This window comes from Pholcus phalangioides, unplaced genomic scaffold (genome assembly GCF_987345545.1).
Source record: "Pholcus phalangioides strain wild (caught in Gottingen) unplaced genomic scaffold, Ppha-v1.0 ptg000003l_1, whole genome shotgun sequence".
NCBI lineage: Eukaryota > Metazoa > Arthropoda > Arachnida > Araneae > Pholcidae > Pholcus > Pholcus phalangioides.
This window is the reverse complement of record NW_028301596.1, coordinates 44,784,839-44,802,845: the sequence shown is the minus strand read 5'-3', so window position 1 is coordinate 44,802,845 and position 18,007 is coordinate 44,784,839. Positions and strand designations below refer to the sequence as shown.

The following is an 18,007-nucleotide window of genomic DNA, read 5'->3' as shown; positions in this document are numbered from 1 at the left end:
AGCAATAATTCCAGAACTAGTGGAAGAAATTAGGTTATTATTATAGGTTGTACTATATAAAAAAACATGTACACATAAGAGGGGAAAGAAAACAGGGGGGTATAGGTAAAGATGAAAAGAGAAATATACTTCACTATATCTGTAAGTATTACAGATAAAAGAGTATAGTAATACCAGTGGAACTTCGGTTAACGAGCTTCATTCGTTCCACCAACGTGCTCGTTATCCGAATAGCTCGTTATTCTAATCAAACTTCCCCATAGGAAATAATGGAAACTCGGATAATTCGTTCCACAATTAGTCATTCATATAAAAATGACTAATAAAAACGGCATTCAATCAATAATTAAACACAAAAATAATAATAGATAACACAATAAAATATACATAATATAAATAACGACATAAATAAACGTAAAATACGATAATATTCACAAACATTATTGACTACTAGCTACAATACCCGGCGCTGCCCGGGTTTTCTTCAATGAGGCTTTTTTTGGATCACGTGATATCTCCCTCTCTTTTTCTTGAGGGACATACAAACCGTGTCCAAGTTAACCAATATGGCGACCTGCGCAATTCATGAAATAAACAAATCTAGATTTACACAGAAACGTAGAAATGAATATATATTTTTCTTTTTTTAAGGGGCGCTAGGTATTTCGATAAACCTCTATCTACCCCCTGAACTTCAAGTTATCTATTTCTGCCTGTATCAGCTTTCAAAAATGCTTAATTGAAGCTGTGGAAATTCCTCGATGTACTTTACGGGCCCATAATTAATTTTAAAATATCCTAACCCACATGGATTTATGCAAATAAATATCAAAAAAGACAATATGGAGACATTAATTTTCATACTTGAGAAGATATAAATGAAATCAATGATATTGCTCGAATATCCAACTCAAAAGTATAGGTTTGGCTAATTACTTCATATTTAATCTCCTGGGCTTCTAAGCGAACTGAATATTTCAAAAATCAAGAATTCAATACAATTTTTAAAATTATTGATGGGGCGGAAAATCCCACTAATTTCCGCATTTCTACAGTAAAATCGACAATTTTAGCACTGATTTCTATGAGGATCACCCTTTTCCTGACTCTCAAAGCGATGCTGATGATGATGATTATGACGTCTATTCAAAAAGCCTCATTACTGAGAGTATATTGAAAATGTGGCAAACCATTATAAAGGCATAAACTATTATACATATACTAACAGGATTAAAGAAGTGACAAACCGTTGTAAAGGCATACACACGTCTGAAACTCATCGCTAGGGAACCACGGTAACCAAAGTAAACGTTCGGAAAGTGATTGTTGAGGCCCAAAAACCATTGTTGCCGGACAGTTTTTTGCCCATTTGGGGCATTTGCCCTGGTCTGACGAAATTTTAAAGTAGCCTATCGTTCAAGTCGGGTCGCATTTGGTATATATGCAAAATTTGGCGACGATCGATCTAAAATTGTAGATTTGTATAGAGAACATACACACACACAGACACACAGACACACAGAAAATCAATTTTATATATATAGATAGATTGACTTACTCTAAAAACGACAAGAGAGAGGACGACTATCGTTCAGGACAATTTACAGACTCCTTGTTGTTTGCAAACTTATTTTTTTTCTTGCATGACTTCCAAAAAGAGCCTCATCCAATGACACTTGCATTTGCCTCCTTTTTAGGATTTCTAGGAAATGGGAAATTGCAGATTCATTGCTCGCACACTGCTAGTTTTATTTAGGTGGTTCTTTTTTCTGCAGAGTTTTGCACAGATTCCCACATTCTACACAGCTCTCTAATCTCATTTTATGTGAGAGGGACATCTCCTTTCTTCTCTTACTTCTCTCTTCCTCAGATGAGATACCGTCCATAAAACCTTGCTGGTGTATGCAAGAGAGATCCATCACTTCACCTACCGTCAACTCCTACATATTTTTCACCATTAGTTCTTGAATGCCATCCTCATGCACTCCCAGTCCATGGTGTCTTCCCCAATCGCACAATCTCTTCGACAAGTGGTGGCTCCTGTTCATGAGCTAGCCCTTCAAAGTCACGTTCAATAATTAAAATCAGCCCACAGTTTTCTCCAAGCAGAATTTGAAAAAAAACAAAAACCTTCAAGCGCACGTAAACATGGCTACAATGCTGCATCCAGTTTCGTAACGTAAATATTCACACTCGCACGTGTGTTAATTTTCCGAGTGAGGCACACTTACCGTAGAGTTTAGGGGAGAATATTATCCGCAATGAGCTCAGTTGTGATAACTGATAACGTGGAAATAAATTAACCAAGCGCAAAATTTTTGCTCGTGATGCGAATCATCTCTCGTTAACCGAGTCAAAATTCGTTCAAAATTTTTGTTCGTTATGCGAATTGCTCGTTAACCGAACCGCTCGCTAACGACAGTTCCACTGTACAGTCGCCCCCCCCCCCCGTATTCGCGGTTTTTTTCCTTTATTGGAATTTTTTTTTCAACTCTCAAAAATCGTCATTCATGTGTTTTGTTTACAAAATTTTAGTTGTGCATATTTAGAATGGCTCGCTAATGACATTACTGTCATCACCAGAGCCGTGGCAGCCTCCAAGAGAGAAACAGTCCTCTTGGGTTGCATTAATCTTTTGCCACAATGTGCACTAAAGAATACAACCACTTAGAGACTATAAAAGACATTGTCACGTTAGCGAAACAGGTGAGTGGAGAAGAGTTCAATGATATGGATATAGAGGAACTCGAACAGCTAAATTAATAGCAATTCAGAGGTGTTGACCAAGGAGGAATTAATGCAGGTTGACTGCTCCTGAAACTGAAGCGGTACCAGATGAAGATCAAGATAAAGAAGTAGAAGACAGGTTCACCATGAGTAACATAGCGGAAAGGCTTCGCACGTTCAAATCTGCAATGGATTATTTTCATGCCACAGATCCCCATATGGTACGCTCTTCACATTTAGAAAAATTGGTAGAGGAAGCCTTGTCATCATATTACAACATACTTGATCATATGAAGAAGATACGACAAACAGAAATCACAATGTTCTTTCAGAAAACATCGCCAACAATCGCTGCACCCTCTTTTACATTTCGTTCTATCCTCTGCGTCACCCTGTTCTTTCCCATGATGTTCAATAAACGAGATATACAAGAGAAAATGGTTTCGGTTATTCGCGGTCAGCCCGGAACGTAACCCCCGCGAATACGGGGGCCGACTGTATACTGTTTCCCTCTTTCTTTCATCTGTTTTTTTTTTTTTTCAGTGGAATATGGTAGACAGGTCGATAAGATATTCGCCAACTGTGCCACAAGATGCACAGAGATGTCCTATGCTAGCTACCCTTTTTTGTCCTCTTGCCAAATGTCTTTTCTGATACAAGAGAACTATGACATTTACTAGCTATTAACAGCGCCATGATGATCAAACAGCACATTGCTATTGAGGAAAGTCTGCACACACCAAACGTTTGGCACACGAGCATCTCGGTGGGAAGCATATAAAAGCCGTTCGGAATCGGCTGCGAACTGTATAAGTAACGGTATAATTTGTCCTATTGTGCAGGAAATGAAGGTGGTGGGGGAAAAATGATTAAATGAGCATGTTTTTCGTTATTCTGAAGCTATGTGTATAAGTAAGATGACCAAATGTAAAAAAAGCCGGCCATTTCTGTGATGTAAGACCCTATAGCTCATGTTAAAATAACGAATTCACGATTTAAAAATTTCAAAGTGAGTTTTTTTTCAGCAAGCTTGTCTAAATTAACATTTGTGCTAAAACGATGAAATAGCCAAATATTCTGAAAAAAATATTTCTGTCCCGTAAAATATGGATCATATATATTTTAGACACTTTTTATCTACTACGAGTTCCGACTCTTGTTCCGTAGAGTGAATGCGGACTTTTGGTACACCCTGTATATTGAAGAAATATTCAAAATTTGTTAAGGGTTCCGCGGAATAGCTTCGTAATCATCAAGGGTTCCGCGCGAGCTTTCACGTTGAGAAAACCCTGCCCTAGAGCAGTGGTTCCCAACCTTCTTTTCCTTCCCACACCCCAAGAGCAATGCGAATTGACCTTCCGCACCCCCTTAGATAATACGCTTTCTATCTGTTAAATAGGCGCAAAAGAAAATATTGGGCCCCTTGAATTAGAAAAAAGTGTGAAGTTTGGGGTTTTTGGCGCCCTTCAGAAGTCGGAGCCCCAAGAGCGCCCGGTTCGCCCTGTGTTAAATCCGCCTCTGACAGTATCAAATCTAAGCATACATGAGGGATTCTTAAGCTTTTTCAGCCGCGACCAAAATCAACAAAAAGATCAGCTTCGCGACCCATGGGACTGTTTGTTTCTCGAAATAGGTGGAAACTTATAACATTACTGTTTTTAAGTGGATTTGTACGACCCATCTCAAAAGCCCCAGCGAATCAAGTTAGGGTCGTGACCCATAGGTCAGGAATCCCTGGCTGTAAATAGATTCATACGACCCTTCTCGGAAGATCCCACGAATCAAGTGTGGGTCATAGCAAAAGAGCCCCTGGCTGTAATTGTATTTGTTCGGCCTGTCTCGGAAGCCTTTGAGAATCAAACTTGCATAGTGACCAATTGTTGAAGATGTTATTAATTTATTACTATTATCATTATAACGAGTCGCGGAATGGCAACATAATGGCATTCGAATGTCGGCTCGGTTGTTATGGCAACATGTCTCTGCCGGATGTTTATTATTAAAGAGTCAGTTATGTTCTCGTTCGCAATCGATGTAGTCGCATCACTAAACAGCCAATAGCTCGAGATCCCCTGGCTGTAAATGGATTTGTATGACCTTTCTCGGAAGACCTGACGAATCCTGACGACCCACAGCACGAGACCCTGAGTGTTAGTGGAGCCGTAAATAGCCATTCCTGTGCAAGAATTTGCATTTAGGTCCCTTAAAATTTAAAAATGCAGTTTCTTGCGAACAGTATTTTCGGTTACCCCACTACCAAGTAGGTCCGACTGAACCACCTAGGCAGGTGTACGAAAAAGCCGCTTGAAAGTTAACTCTTAATGCAGCTTTGGTGTACGGGTACCAAGCGCATGATACCTCCCCTAACCAGAACTCCGCCACCTTCAAACCGGTTCTTTTCTATGATGTTGCAGGATTTATAGCGTGTTCCCCGGTTTCTTCAGAAGTGTATGCGTCCAGAATCGCTAGTCAGACTAAATCTGCTTTCATCCGTAAATACTACTCGACCTCAATTTTACATGGGGTATCGATTGTTAAGCCGCTGTGGTGGTCGAGTGGTCATACTGACGGACTCGCATCGCGAGGCCCGCGGGTTTGAATCCCCCACATAAAAAAGCATTAAAACTTAAAAGTACGTACAAGCACATTCCAATGGCAACATGTAGCAATTCGTTGTTTCCTCCGCAGAGGAATATGGACGAGTTCATGCGTGGTTTATAGTTGTAGTAGTATCGATTGTCAAGGGACAGTTCCAGGTTGTTGTGCCACAGGGAATTTTTCTCTAATAGGGTGGGAATAAATGGGACAGCTTACCCCCGGGATTCGTGAATTATTACATTATTGGCGCGTTCAAAAGAAAATAGGACGAACATTTTGCGATAAATCGAGAAGCTATCCATACTTACGTAAGACAACCATAATCTTTTTTTTATGGGCAGTGTATTTCATTTTGCCATAATCATTTGTTTGTATTAGTTTTGTTTCAGTTGTGTATTTGTTTACTCTTTAAATAATCACTCTTAATTTTGGGTTGCTGTATACATTTGGCATCCATATTCTGTACAGACACCTCATATATGGACACGTCTATTCAGCTACCTCATTGAGATTTTTGCCGGTTGCATCCTTTACATTTGTATTGAGAAAGAACACGCCCACACACAGAATGTGAATCCATTTTTGTTGAATTAAATAATAGTTGAATATTTTCTGTTTTCTTCAAAAGGAAGTGTCTCGAGTCTGTTCAAGGGATGAATACTTTTACTAGACAAACTGTTGAAACAAGGAGCGATTCTACGAGACAAGAAAGTACGAATTCAGAGGTATCGCTACATTTTCACTTTTATAACAAAAATTAGAACTTTGCCTGGTTTTAATTAATATAGAAAATTGACACGCTTTTTTAAGACAAATGAAATTTCAATTGGTCGACGCGTTTCGGCTCTACAACGGAGAGCCGTCATCAGAACCTCGTGGTCAGAAATCACACAAATGAGTCGTAGAGGGTTGATGTTTATGTTTGGTCGTCCGGAGAGTTCGCCTTTGTGTTTGCTCAGGACGAGTGGTCTTTGGATGCGAATTGGGGGCGCCATTTGTTGCAAAGTGTTTGAAATTCTGTCTCGACTGAGCTTAATAAATCTTGCCCAAGCACACTATTTCGTGCCAGGATCCTGGCAAATTTTGATGAAGTATCCCTCGAGAAAATTCAGTTCGAAATTATGTGTCGCTTTTTTTAAAAACAGACGCTTTCTCAAAATCAAAAACTATGTGAAAGTTGCCAACGGTGTTGGGCAATAGCCGAACTATTTGTCTGTCCCTTCTCAACATGTTTTCGGTGTTCGAGAATTCTAATATTCAGATTTCTCCTAGTTTAGTCAATACATGCCCTTTTTCGCAATTCTTGCATGGGATGAAGTAGATACCAGATTCTTTGGATAAATTCCAGCCAATAAATGAACTCATCTTTTCTCAACTCAAAGATCTTATCTCACCCTCCAAAGAATCTGGTATCTACTTCATCCCATGCAAGAATTGCGAAAAAGGGTATGTATTGACTAAACTAGGAGAAATCTGAATATTAGAATTCTCGAACACCGAAAACATGTTGAGAAGGGACAGACAAATAGTTCGGCTATTGCCCAACACCGTTGGCAACTTTCACATAGTTTTTGATTTTGAGAAAGCGTCTGTTTTTAAAAAAAGCGACACATAATTTCGAACTGAATTTTCTCGAGGGATACTTCATCAAAATTTGCCAGGATCCTGGCACGAAATAGTGTGCTTGGGCAAGATTTATTAAGCTCAGTCGAGACAGAATTTCAATCACTTTGCAACAAATGGCGCCCCCAATTCGCATCCAAAGACCACTCGTCCTGAGCAAATACAAAGGCGAACTCTCCGGACGACCAAACATAAACATCAACCCTCTACGACTCATTTGTGTGATTTCTGACCACGAGGTTCTGATGACGGCTCTCCATTGTAGAGCCGAAACGCGTCGACCAATTGAAATTTCATTTGTCTTAAAAAAGCGTGTCAATTTTCTTTATAAATTTTCACTTTTATTAAGTCAACCCTGAAGTTACGAATTCTTTTTTAGTTTCCACTATTTTAACAAGTTTTTAAGAATTGGGCGGAAATGTGTTTTTAGCTGATAATATAAGTCCGCAGACGTATAAATATCTGCAAAAGCATTCGATTGATCAAAATTTTAATGCAAAAACAAATGATTAAAAATGCAATCGAAATTAATTTATTTTCTTTACTTTTTGATGATTCAATAACATAGCCTGTAGAACACGAAGGCAAGCTACGGAAATGCATGAGGATCAACAAACCCTTGATACCTTTGAAGATATCATTATTCCTCTGGTACGGAGGTAAGTATTGAACAATTATAAAATCCGTTAAAACAGTAACATACACTCCAATTTAATGGTAAATAACTTATATGATTCCGTGCAATAGATTGGTGCATTAATGTTCACTTCCTGTAAAATTTGCTGACACGCACACAATCACTCTCGTTATATATTTAATAACTTGTGAAAAAATGTTGAAAGCAAAAATTCTCTACGATCGTTCAAACTAACAACATGAAATAACGAGAGTAAAAACGAACCAGCAATAAGAACATCGGAATTGACACCGAATTGTTTGAAATACAAGTGTTTAAGAAATCTATATCGAATAGACTCCATTTGCTTAATTTAAAATGCTAGGGCCACACTCCGGTCAAGCCTAGCCCATCATTCGCAAATATTTGCTTCCAATATTTGTCCCCCCCCCTTCCGGTGCGAAGAAGCAGCAGTGGCACGGCTGGCCCGGTTTCGCCCAATGTTTCTTAGAGGAAAATTTGCTTCCAGAACAATCTCTCTGTGTTATGATTGCTGGCGTTCTCCGACAAATATGTGGCCAGACCGATTGTAATATCGGGAAGGAAGGCGACTCCTGGACTTAGGTTGGAAGCTGGATGCTACTAGTCGTTCTGTTCGACCAGCCGTCCAATCCGAGGATGATGTCACGCTACGCTATTCGTACGGTGGTTTTAAACGGCTGGCTGATGCGAAGATAAATTTAGGAAAGAGGGAAAATTTTTTCAACTACCCTTGTGTGTGGGGGCAATCGAATGACACGTCCTGTCACTTGCCGCGTGAGCGTCCTAGACCACTAGACTACAAAGGCAACGAATATCTAGGATGACCATACGTACCGTATTTCCCGGGACACTGCAATTTGCAGTAGTGCTTCATTTCCCGTCATTGTGTTTTTTCCATAAATTCAACAATATTTGGCAACTTTGTTCGGTTTTTGCGTCATTTTTGGCGATAATTAGCGATGTCCCGTATTTGGAATCTCAATTCCCCGTATTTCTCTGGAGAAAATATGGTCAGCTTACAAATATCTCAATCTTTCCTTATATAGAGCTCGTGCGCACTGAACGGGACCGTACATGGATGATCGGACCTAATTTAGGACAAAGCTCACAACTGCTTACACTGCCACCAGATGGCGACTTATCCGAAGATGATGTCACTCCCCGCTGTTCATGCGTGCACACGAGTTCTAAGGAAAGATTGAGATATTCTCCTTTCTAGTTTGACAGTGGCAACACGCCGTAATGTTTGTAAACACGTGTCTACAACAAGCTCCGCAAATAAACATTAAATATCGTGAAATTTGGAAGTACTGCACACAGAGGTGAGAGATATTGATAAAATAATGTTAGTATGAGTACAAAATGTTAAATTAAACACGTTAGATGTAAGTAAAACCTAAAAAAGTTAATTAAAAGATATTGACGAAAAAGTGAGGAAAGAAGAGGGTGATGATAGAGCTGCCATCTGTGATACAAAATAGGTACTAAAAGATCAAATCTTAAAGTGTCTCGGAGAAAATTTTTACAGTGAACTTGCAACGAGCTACAAATAAATATGGATGAATGTAAAACCTGCAAGGATCCGGTATATGACAAAAGTGAGTTTTTCTGTTGTGTTCAGTGTGGAAAGTTTTTTCATCCGAAGTGTGTTGGAACGACAGAATCTAGCTTTAGAAAGATGGCAAAGGAAAAAAAGGAGGAATATAGGTGCAAAGACTGTAAACATGAGCTGAAAAGTGCTACTGGACATGAAACAGGCAGGAAACAGGCATGTTGGGCTTCTGGAGATGAAGTCGATATGGATGAACCATTGGAAAAAATGCAAAAAATGCTCGAGGCCTTTAAATATCAAATGCAAAAGACCGTGGATCTAGCAGTAAATAAAATCACCCAAAAACAAGATCAACTTACCAAAAAGGTCCAGGACGTTGTGAAAGCAATAGAATTCCAATCAAAATCAATGGAGGATGTAGGGAAAAAAATTGAAAATATTCAAAGAACACAAGATATACAGAAGACTGGATGTTGTGAAGATATTTATTATTTGAGATGTTAATTTTTTAAGGAAGGAAAAAAAAACTCATCTCTGCCTCTACCGGGAGTCGAACCCGGGTCCCTCGATATCTTGTATTAACAAGTGGAGAGCGACATTCATGTCATATATATAGCCCTCTGGTGGCTCGTCGTCCATGAGCTATTAGCTGATCGGTTTCACCGTCCATTGCACGGTTCCGTTCGGCATATATACGCTCTAGCGAAGGAAAATCTCTATCTCCTCTATAGCTTAGTGTTCAGAGCACTCGTCCGGCATTTTTTTTGACCCGGGTTCGACTCCCGGTAGGGGCAGAGATGAGTTTTTTCCTTCCTTAAAAAATTAACATCTCAAATAATAAATATCTTCACAACATCCAGTCTTCTGTATATCTTGTATTAACAAGTGGAGAGCGACATTCATGTCATTCAAAGAACAGTTGAACAGATTAATTCTGATGTTAAAAAAACAAAAATAGGAAATGAAAAGTTGAGAATAGAAGTAAACGATTTGATACAAAGAATGAATGATATGGAAACAAGAAGTAGGGGAAATAATATAGAATAATAATAAGTGGAATCCCAGAAACAAAGCAAGAAAATATAAATTAAATAATGAACACAATGAAAACAATCCTGGGAATACAAGGAACAACAGAGATAGGAAAAGCCCACAGAGTGCCTTCGAGAAACACTAGTAAACCGAAACCAATCATTGTTAGGTTCCATAATGAAAGGTCAAGGAATGTCTGGATGGAAAAAGCCAAAGCGACAAGATAGTCTAACAGCTAACAAAATAAATCCAGATTTTCAGGATGGCAGATTATACCTCAATGAACACCTCACACCAGAAAATAAGAAACTGTTCTACGAAGCAAGGCAAGCCAAAAACAGACTTGGTTATAAATTCGCTTGGGCAAAAGATGGAAAGATTTTCCTCCGGAGAGATGAGAAATCGAAAACACTGAGAATATATGCAGAAGATCAACTACAGAGACTGAACCCAATCTCAAATGACAATGGAAATTAAAGAAACTGATGAAACAGATATGATAGAGGATCAACGGCCTCTGGAGCAAATTCAAGAAGTGAGAAAGGTGATAAGGTGTCATAACATTAGAAATAGAACACTTACATTTTTAATAATCAACATACAGAGCCTTAGAACGAACTTTAACAATCTTTTGATTTCTCTAAGAACACTAAATGAAAAAATTGAATAATTTGTTTAAGTGAAATATGGATAGATGAAAATGAAGAATTCAATTACTATACATCAAATTATGAACATCTCAATGATTATTACTGTTACACAAATTCTAGAAGTTACAATAGATCAGGGGGAGTAATTATGTATATAAATAAAAAAATTAAATCAACACAAAAAAAACATACTAATTTCACTACAGCAGAAGATTTGTTTATACACCTCACAGAATATGATGTTAATATTTTGCTCTTGTACCGTTCACATACATACACTTACACAATTTAATGAAGAATTAGAAATCAATATGAAAAAATTGAAAAGCAACATATTAATTGTTGGCGATATCAACATTGATCTACATAGTAAAACTAATGGAACATCACAATATTTAGACATAATGGCCTTAAATGGATTCGAACCACTACACAAAAAAATAACACGAGAAACAAAGGAAAGTCACACATGCATAGATTACGTCTTTTATAGAACAAGAGGAAATACTTCACAAAACTTCACAGTATTTAACACTAATATCACTGACCACTACCCAATATTAGGAAGTATAACATTCCTTGAAAAACAAGAAGAGAATTTGAACGATGAAATAACGAAAATAGATTATATAAGGTTTGAACAATTCATATCAAAAATAAATTTCGATTGCATACGAGAAAATGATTCAGTACAAAATAAATACAGACATTATGGATATAATATCTGTATCTTGAATCTCTGTATCTGAATCTCTTGGATCTAATAACATTAAATACTAATCTCTGGACTAAAGTTTACTCCAAGAAAAATAAAAAAACAATGGATAACTAAGGAAATACTTGTCAGAATAAACCTGAAGGAAAAGCTATATAAAAAACAAAAAAAAAAATCCACACATAACCTTATATGAGAACGAGTACAAAAGTTATAATAAAAATTTGAAAATTTATATAAAAAAGGTAAACCAAGAATACTTCCAGAGGAACTTTAACGCTTGTGAAAAGAATAAACGATTGCAATGGCAATTTATTAGAAGAAATGTATTAAATAAAGATTTGAAAAAATATATATTACCAAATTTTAAAAATCCAACAGAACTTGCAAATAAATTTAATCAAGAATTTATCACAAGAAATATAAATGATGATGAGGGAAACGCAGATAATTGTATTTGTATAGAACAAGAAGGTTCCTCAAACACATCAATAAATTCCATGTTCTACCTCGAAACTGAAAGTCATATACTGAGACAAATTGTTTCAGAAATTAAAGAAAATAAAGCAAATGGCTACGATCCAATTACACCTAAAATGATGAAAATTATCTCTCACTACCATATAGATGTATTAAAGGATTTAGTGGATTCCTCAATAACAAATGGAGTATTTTATTCTGAACTAAAAAATTCCCTCGTGCACCCTATATTTAAAACTGGAGATTCCAATGATACTAACAACTATAGACCTATCTCAATTCTACCGATTTTTTCAAAAATTTTAGAAAAGTGTATGAAATACTAACTGCTCAATTTCCTGAATCATCAAAAATTCTTTTCAGCCAATCAATATGGATTCCAAAAAAACAAAAATACAGAAATGGCAATTCTAAAATTAACGGGCTTGATAAACAATGGAATAAATAAAAATAAATATTCAATAATAGTTTTTTTGGACCTAAAACGAGCATTTGATTATGTGGACTTGAACATTTTAACAGAGAAATTATATTCAGCCGGTATAAGAGGAAATATCTTAGAATGGTTTAAATCATACTACTACACTAGACGACAAAAGCTGTCATAATAGAGAAAAAAATTAGCAATTTTCAAGAAGTAAAGAAGGCGTTCCACAGGGGGGGGGGGGGTCTTAGGGCAGTTGCTATTTTTAATTTACATAAATGAACTGAGTAAACTAAATCTAAATAGTAGTATTATATCTTTTGCAGATGACACAGTTTTATATGTTGAAGATACAGAAACATATAGTTTGGTTAAGAGAACAGAGAAGGACCTAACAAAAATAAATCACTGGCTAATTAAACACAAATTAAAAATAAATACACAAAAAACTAAATAAACTAAACTTATATGTGCACGAAAACAAGAAATATAAATGACAGTACAGAAATTCACGTAAAATTACACACTCACTGCCAATCTCAAACTACATCAGTATGCAATTGTCAAGAAATAGGTAGAGTGTTCAATTATGAATACTTAGGAATAATTATACAAGACAACCTAAAATGGAACATACATAGTGAAAAAATGATAAAAAAAAACTCAGAATGTATTCAGGAGTCATTTATAAACTCAAATACATAGTTGATAATAACTTCTTGAAAGATATCTTCTATGCGTGGGTTTATTCAAATATAAATTACGGAATATGTGTCTGGGGAGGAGCATATTATGAAAACATACGCAATCTAGACAATCTTTACAATAAATTAAGAGAATTAATAAATGTTCCAATAGAAAACAAAAACATATAGTGCCACATATTGACACTGAGACAGAACTACATGTACAGAATTTATAAATTTGTCATCAAAAACGAAGAATGGTTAGTAAAAAATGAAAATAGAACCTCGAATAGATATAAAAATATCTATCAAGTGCCTAAAAGTAACAAAACATCATTTCAAACAAGTTTTTGTTACACCGCACCGAAAATAATGAACTTCATCTACTCAAGTAATTACACAAATAGTAATAAAAATACACATTACAATGTCTTTATTATGATCAAAAACACAGATATTAATGCAGTACTTTGAAATAAATTATTGTACACCAATGCATATTAATTATATACTAAAATACATCTAATGAAGAAAAGAGGCTGTTGCTGAGGGACAAAATCATGTAATTAAAATCATATAGGCCTGCTGGAAGGACTTCATAGTCCCTTGGGGCTACATAGTGTATGTATTATATGTGTGTGTGTTTTGCGTCGTGTAACATATGTTTGTATTTGTATATTTAAATTTGCTGTTTGTTCGTTTTAATTAAAAAAAAAAAAAATTAAAAATAGTCTAGTGGTCTAGGGTGCTCATTTTGCAAGTAGGAGGACGTGGGTTCGATTCTCCGCAAGGACAGTTTGAATTTTCTCTCTTGCCTAAATTCATCTTCGCATCAGCCAGCTGTTAAAAACCTTCGTATGGATATCGGAGAATGGCATCATCCTCGAATATGTTGCCATCTAGTGGCAGTGTCAGCAATGGCGAACTTTGACCAAAATGAGGTCCGACCGTCCATGTACGGTCTCATTCAGTGGAGACGAGCTGTAAGGAAAGATTGACATATTCGTTGCCTTTGTAGGCTCGTTCGCTCACCCGCAAGTGAGATGATGTTGGTTCGATTCCCCAGAAAAGAGAAGTTGAATTTTCCCTATTTCCTAAATATACATCTTCGTATCAGCCACCTGTTAAAATCTTTCGCAGCCGTCCAATACCTTCTATCATTTGACGATAATTGCCCATGTTGGAGTGGCAACACTACTTGCGCATGACTGACCTCCGAACATATTGGGCCAACCCATCGAGCTTATATTACTGGAGGGAGCATCCAGCCGCCACGACGTCGTCTACATCTAATGCAAGGAAACCACGTGACTCGGTGAAAACAAACACGATCCCCAAAGAGATCAATGTTAAAATTGCCGATTTCACCATAGAAATGCGGAAGTTTAGTAGGGTTTTTTCCGCCACATAAATAATTTTAAAAATTGAATAGAATTTTTGATTTTCGAAATATTGAGTTGGCTTAGAAATACAAAGCCAAGAAAAATAAATATAAAATAATGAGCCAGACCCACTTTTGAGGTGGATATCCATGCAATATATTTTTCTTTCATTTATTCTGGAATCATCTTTCATCAATGCTGGAATTATCGATTTCATTAATTTTGGAATTATCACTTTCATTAATTTTGGAATTATCACTTTCATTAATTTTGGAATTATCACTTTCATTAATTTTGGAATTATCACTTTCATTAATTTTGGAATTATCACTTTCATTAATTTTGGAATTATCACTTTCATTAATTTTGGAATTATCTTTCACTAATTTTTGAATCATCTTTCATTAATTCTGGAATTATAACTTTCATTAATTCTGGAATTATCACTTTCATTAATTCTGGAATTATCGCTTTCATTAATTCTGGAATTATCGCTTTCATTAATTCTGGAATTATCACTTTCATTAATTTTGGAATTATCAATTTCGTCAATGCTGAAATTATCTTTCATTAATTCTGGAATTATCTATAATTACTCTCATGAAAGGAATGCCACATGCTACTCATGAAAGAAACAAATCTAAATTAAAGAAACACAGAAATGAATCGATTTGCCTGTTTTTTCTTCAAAAAATGCTTGATTAAAGCTGCGGAATTTCTTCATTGTAATTTATATGGGGCCCATAATTAATTCCAAAACATCCTAAACCATATGGATTGATGCAATTGGATAATATAAGACAATACGGAGACAATAGTTTTCATTTTCTCATGCTTGAGAACATATAAATAAAAAGCCAAAATTAGTGTTATTGCATGGATATCCACCTCAAAACTGGGTCTGGCTCATTATTTTATATTTAATTTTCTGGGCTTCGTATCTCTCGAAGCGAACTCAATGTTTCGAAAATCCAAAATTATATTGAATTTTTAAAATTATTGATGCGGCGGAAAAAAACCCACTAAATTTCCGCATTTCTACGCTAAAATCGGCAATTTTAACATTGATCTCTATGGGGGATCGTGTTTGTTTTCACCGAGTCACGTGATCTTCCGAGAAAGATGTTGGGGGACACCGTTGTCAGCACTGCCAAGGCGGAGACCGCTGACGTCATACTCCCTCCAGTAATATAAGCTCGAGTGTGTCCCTTTCATAATTATGAACACAGGGTTCCAAATGAGGCAGGCACATTCAAGTTTAGAACAAATTAAATAACACTATTTCTTTAGTTTCGATAATAATTATTACATGCAATATTTTTTGTTATCCCTTAGGAGGAGCAATGCTTCTGCCATTCTTCAACTTATACTTACTCCAACTGGGCATATCCGTCTCGCAACTATCCTTTATGCTTGCGTTGAATCCAATACTCCAGTTCGTTGCCCCTTCATTATCTGGGATAATCGCCGACAAAATAGGAAGATCTAAACCCGTATTAGTCGCCAACATCATATTAGTAGCCATCGTTATCAACAGCGTTCTCATAATTCCAGTGATAAGAAAAAGGAATTGCTTCCTGACAGCTGTTGCCGAAATCCAATGCGATCCGAACTTGTCTGTGGAAAATAAACTCAAACAGATCCAATTTACGAACATTACTGTAGAATGTTTTGTACAATGTAATTATAGTGAACTGTTATATCACGCATTTCCTTTAAATAAAACTGAAACTGGAGAAGATTCATCTGGGAATAGCACCAAGCCTATCCCAAGTACCTTAAAGAGAACGTTTTCTGCGCCGAATATCGAAATCGCAACACAAAATGCTACGTGGATCGATTCTAGAAATTTCTGTCGGTCTATAATGAGAGACGATTGCGCATCATTCTGTGGTGAGGATGTGGGATTTAATACTTCCTGGACAGAACTGAAATGTCCTCTCGTAGATGACAACAATATACTAGTTGTAACACTCTGTATAATCATATCCTGCTTGTTTTCTGCTCTAATCTCGAACTGCTACAGATTCATGGATGTAACATCAATGTTTATGGTAGAAACTTATAATTCAGACTTTGGCCGTGAAAGATTCTGGTCGATGCTGAGCATAACTTTGATCTCGCCATTTGCAAGCTACCTCGTTGATCTAACAACGCCAGAAGGAGGACCGCGAAACTTTGCAACTGCAATCTATTTCATTGACGGAGTACTTGTTCTTCTGATGATGGCTGTTTATAAATTGGACGTGCGTATTTATCCACCAGGACGAAATATGATGAGAAACGCAGCGAAACTATTGAAAAACCTGGACATCGTCGTTTTTGGCCTGTCTTTACTCGTGCTAGGCGCAACTTCTATTTTCGCTAAAATTTACTCATTCATCTATCTCGATCGCCTGGGAGCACCGAGTACCCTCATGGGACTCATGCTGGGCGTGAACAGCATATCCGGACTTCCATTTTTACTCACATCCAACTGGTGGGTCGAAAAACTCGGTAGTTCGAACCTACTGCTGTGCGGTTTTCTCGCCCATGTCTTTTACTGTGTAGGTTATTCGTTGCTGGAGAATACGTGGCACGCTTTAATCTACGAAACATCAGCCATTTTCACATACCATCTGCTGTGGGTAGCGGTCATCAGACACAGTCATGAAGTAGCTCCTGAGGGTTTACATGCAACGGTTATCGTATGTGCTGGCGGAATTCACTGGTGTCTTGGTAACCAATATCTTTTGAATGTTTTAGGTTAAGTATATAGTTCAATGAGTCCTTGGCCGCATTTTAATAGCCGAACCGTTGATCCTAGAGGCAATTAGAAAAAGAATCCAAATAACCATTAAAACTCAGATACGTTATTCAAGTTGCAAGGGGTTGTATAGAATATACTTTTATACTTTTATCACCACAAAAAAAATTAACTTTTTATACGGGTACCCTATTCTCAAAAATCCAATTATAAAGTTGTTGCTCTGTTACCTCTTGAGGTCAACAAAATAACGCGTCTTTTCCAAATGCAATGTTCATTTAAATGTTTGAATTCAAAAAGTTGCCGAAAGAAAGTGGGAAAGAACAGCAAAATCTAACAAAAACTCGTCCCCTCCCAAATTTTGTTGGCTTTTTTATTTTCCTTTTTCATTCTGTTTTGCATACAAATATTTCATGGAAATATATTTCATATTTTAATGGAAATTTTGAAAGAACCTTGAAATCTATTTGCGAAGTGTTTAGTGATGAAGTAGAAGACGCTCTGGATTTCGAGTCATCGGTTGACGAAAGTGAATTTGAGAATTCTGATTTTGACATTATAAGATGAAAATGATAAAATGTACGTAGGTGAAGAGTTAAAATGAGGAAATCCAGAGTATCTTCATTTGAAACTGAAAGAGCAGCCGTTGAATACTGGCGGTAGCAGTAATAAAATGAAACATCGCACACTAAAATCTGTTCCCTTTTCACAGTACATATTTTGAGCCATCTACT

The 18,007-nt window shown here is 36.7% G+C and overlaps 1 protein-coding gene across 1 annotated transcript in view; it reads left to right on the top strand.

Annotated features, from left to right (window-relative positions):
- The window catches only part of LOC149088665 (major facilitator superfamily domain-containing protein 6-like), a 31,043-nt gene that overhangs the window by 5,995 nt on the left and 7,041 nt on the right, over positions 1 to 18,007 (top strand). Inside the window, exons 2-4 of the mRNA XM_089248628.1 lie at positions 5,954 to 6,050; positions 7,517 to 7,607; positions 15,863 to 17,245. Of these exons, the coding sequence (XP_089104754.1) occupies positions 5,979 to 6,050; positions 7,517 to 7,607; positions 15,863 to 17,245 (1,546 nt within the window). The 5' untranslated portion in view covers positions 5,954 to 5,978. The remainder of the gene's footprint in view (positions 1 to 5,953; positions 6,051 to 7,516; positions 7,608 to 15,862; positions 17,246 to 18,007) is intronic.